The sequence below is a fragment of the Macrobrachium nipponense genome, chromosome 26 (genome assembly GCF_015104395.2).
Source record: "Macrobrachium nipponense isolate FS-2020 chromosome 26, ASM1510439v2, whole genome shotgun sequence".
Classification (NCBI taxonomy): domain Eukaryota; kingdom Metazoa; phylum Arthropoda; class Malacostraca; order Decapoda; family Palaemonidae; genus Macrobrachium; species Macrobrachium nipponense.
Genome location: NC_087215.1, coordinates 76,537,898 through 76,541,728, shown reverse-complemented (window position 1 = coordinate 76,541,728; position 3,831 = coordinate 76,537,898). Strand labels below are relative to the sequence as shown.

Genomic DNA, 3,831 nt, shown 5'->3' with positions numbered 1-3,831 from the left:
TGGTCTTGGATAGGACTTGGTCTTGAATAGGACTTGGTCTTGGATAGGACTTGGTCTTGATAGGACTTGGTCTTGGATAGGACTTGGTCTTGGATAGGACTTGGTCTTGAATAGGACTTGGTCTTGAAAGGACTTGGTCTTGAATAGGACTTGGTCTTGAATAGGACTTGGTCTTGAAAAGGACTTGGTCTTGAATAGGACTTGGTCTTGAATAGGACTTGGTCTTGAATAGGACTTGGTCTTGAATAGGACTTGGTCTTGAAAAGGACTTGGTCTTGAATAGGACTTGGTCTTGAATAGGACTTGGTCTTGAATAGGACTTGGTCTTGAAAAGGACTTGGTCTTGAAAAGGACTTGGTCTTGAATAGGACTTGGTCTTGAATAGGACTTGGTCTTGAAAAGGACTTGGTCTTGGATAGGACTTGGTCTTGAATAGGACTTGGTCTTGAATAGGGACTTGGCTCTTGAAAAGGACTTGGTCTTGAATAGGACTTGGTCTTGAAAAGGACTTGGTCTTGGATAGGACTTGGTCTTGAAAAGGACTTGGTCTTGGATAGGACTTGGTCTTGAAAAGGACTTGGTCTTGGATAGGACTTGGTCTTGAATAGGTTACTTGGTCTTGGATAGGACTTGGTCTTGAAAAGGACTTGGTCTTGGATAGGACTTGGTCTTGAATAGGACTTGGTCTTGAAAAGGACTTGGTCTTGGATAGGACTTGGTCTTGAAAAGGACTTGGTCTTGGATAGGACTTGGTCTTGAATAGGACTTGGTCTTGAAAAGGACTTGGTCTTGAATAGGACTTGGTCTTGAAAAGGACTTGGTCTTGAATAGGACTTGGTCTTGAAAAGGACTTGGTCTTGAATAGGACTTGCCAGGCGCTGTGAGGACGGGCTGCCAGATGGATCCTGCATCCTCATCAGAAATCAGAATTTGTGGGGAATATAAATTAGCATTTATCATAATGAACTGTTAGAGTGTTTAGCTGCATTGTGTTTGTCGTTAGCGAATGGTTGTTTTCTCTCTCTGTTGTTTGTTTTGTATTTCTGTACTTTTGACGTTCCCAGTTTATGTATCCTCCTCCTCTGTTGACTGCTGTGACTCTGTGGCGGGATCTTAGCTGAATGAAGAAAGCCTTCAAGATTCATTGAGGTTTCTTATTACAGTTTGTGTAATAAATGATGTGTTTTTTATTTTTGCATTTTTCTATTTCTTCATATTTCCCTTGATAAAGGGAAAAAGCTAAGTAGGGCACAAGTCACAATGAAAACAATCGATATGTAAATGTAAATGACCCCTTCTGTCTCTGTCTGAGCTTCCCCATGAGCGATACAAGCGTCAACCGAGCTCTCTCTCTCTCTCTCTCTCTCTCTCTCTCTCTCTCTCTCTCTCTCTCTCTCTCTCCTTTTTCTATGAAAATGCAATAATTTCCAGTGATATGATTGTAGACCTGGATGTAAATAGATTAGTTAGAACCCCAAGAATGGCAATAAAGATGATGATCATCCAGAAATACTCATATACACAACATTTATACATATTTCACACAAAGGTAACACCACATTGCAGGCGAAGGTGGGGCGTCTCACAGACCCAAACACCCTTCTACTGACGAAATGGAGATACACCTTGAAATAACCCCCCCCCCCCCCCCCCCCCACCCCCCCCCCCCATGGACACACAAAGTTAGGAAGGTACTGGGAAGATTGACCAGGTCTCCCAGGCATTTATTAGTTACTGAACTAGAAGGTTGGGGGGGGGGGGTCTACATCCTCTCTATTCACTGCTATTTGTTGCAAATAAGCATCTTATAATGATTGTAGCCTCTTTCTTTTCATTACAGATATAATACTACACCACAGGCATTGCAGATGTTTGAATTATTTCTTGGAGATGACCAGGGCCATCAGTAAATACTGTCATAAGTTTCACGTGTCATTATTAATTAAAAGTAAAATTGGGGACTTATCCATTTTCACCGAGTTTCTCTGCTCCACTCGTTTCGTCATAATGTTCACTCCATACAGTGAGAACATTCTATGTCCATTTCTACTTCACATAAATTTCCAGTATTAATTAGTAACCTACCCCCAACAGAAAAATAATCAGAATTTACAAACAATTGAACTTATACATAATTTAGAAGAGTAGTTCCAATGCACCAAGCTGGAAAATTAGATGTTGAATTTTTTTTTTTTTTAATTATTATATTTTGAAAAATATATATGCATTCCACATTTGTTCATTTCTGTAATGTTTTATGACCATGTGACCTTCTGCCATCGTGAAATGCCTGTGTGTTGTAATGTGGCCACGGGAGTATCAGCATTCAGTACACCGATATCTGTAAGGCGGTTTCTTTTCCTCAAGGTATACCATGACTGTGGAGGGCAAGCCTTCTCCCTCTGTGAAGTCTTGAAGTCTTCATGGATATCGGTGAATTAAAATTCAAATGGCTTGGTCAGAGTTGCAAGGCGTAGTTGGTCATTGAACAGTGCCAGTGGTGTGCCTTCTCTCCTGTTGTTCAGTACTCAGACTGTATAAGCTCGATAGGGGAAAATGATCAGGGAGTTGTTTCTTTGGTTGCGGGATTGATGGGGCTATTTCTTCACCGATAGTTCAACCAGATGGTTCATGGAGGAAAGCTTTCAGCCAATCACCATCAAGCTGGCAAATATCGAAGCCAAACAACAAAATGATTCTTATTTTGCATTTATTAAGGTAACAAATTGCTAAACAAAAACAAACAAATTCAGTTACTTACAAAGAAGTCGAGCAGCGTTGCTAACACTGTACACAGCTGCAGTTTTCTTTTAATTTTTGGGGGGCATCGCTTTCCCAGCAGTATTCTGAGGGTTGGAAGTTTGTTTATCAGCCACAATTAAATAAGAAAATTTCGGATTTCCACCCAAAAAATTACAAACCATATAGGACAAATCCTAAATTTTTTTTTAGATTACTAACAGCTTAGAAAAAAAAAAGAAAACTGATTAATGAAAATATATGCTTAAACTTTAATCTTCAGTGATGTCAATAAACTATGTTATATTGTCTATGAAAGCCATGATATATAGGATCCGTAACTGGCAAATAATAGCTTGATTTTGTGTTCGTTTTTTAATCTGGAGATGTTGCCTCTGAAAGCAGGTGATGAATGCCAGACCAGAAGTACTATTCAGTCGCTAATTTAAATGACGAGACTTAATCCAAAAGTAAACTAACAAAGTGTCATCCTTGGGTGTTTGAATAATGTTTTAAGTACAGACATGTCTCATGCCCATTTGGATAAGATGCTTATAAAAAATGCTTGCAACATATAGAGAGAGAAACCATGTTTTATTTCCAATAAAGCCTACAGATGTCATGATCCCATTACAAACACGATATTCATAATCACTGCATGTTAAGCTTCAACTGTCGGGAAAATTAAGATGAGTCTTGTGTTGCTAAAAAGAAAAAAATGTAAGACATTCGCCTCAACCTCTACTACACGCCCACATCAGGATTCAGTAAAGGTAAAAACAGGCTCGAGAAGACAAGTAAAAGCGTTTACCAAGAATAAAACGTTTATATAGAAATGAACGGGACAAGAAGAGGAATTAAAACGACTGGAGGAAAGGAAGAAACGGTAAAGAAGAGGATCTATTCCTGAGGATTTCTGTCCAATGAGGAGCAGGCGGAGAAACCGGGCGCCATCGAGAAAGCTATCAGGTAAGAAACTAGCAGATTACAGAAAGCAACTTCATGAAACTGCCAGTTGGGTTAACATTTTCAAGGCATCTTTTCAGATGCTTTGAAAATGTTTAAATGAAGTATATGGACTCTCGAAACCAT

At 39.3% G+C, this 3,831-nt stretch overlaps 1 protein-coding gene across 1 annotated transcript in view; it reads right to left on the bottom strand.

Annotated features, from left to right (window-relative positions):
- LOC135199739 (putative uncharacterized protein DDB_G0290521) overlaps positions 1-911 on the bottom strand; it is a 1,200-nt gene extending 289 nt beyond the window's left edge. The window contains exon 1 of the mRNA XM_064227896.1: positions 1-911. This exon is cut by the window's left edge and continues 289 nt beyond it. Coding sequence (XP_064083966.1) covers positions 1-911 — 911 coding nt within the window.
- Positions 912-3,831: the final 2,920 nt, after the last annotated feature.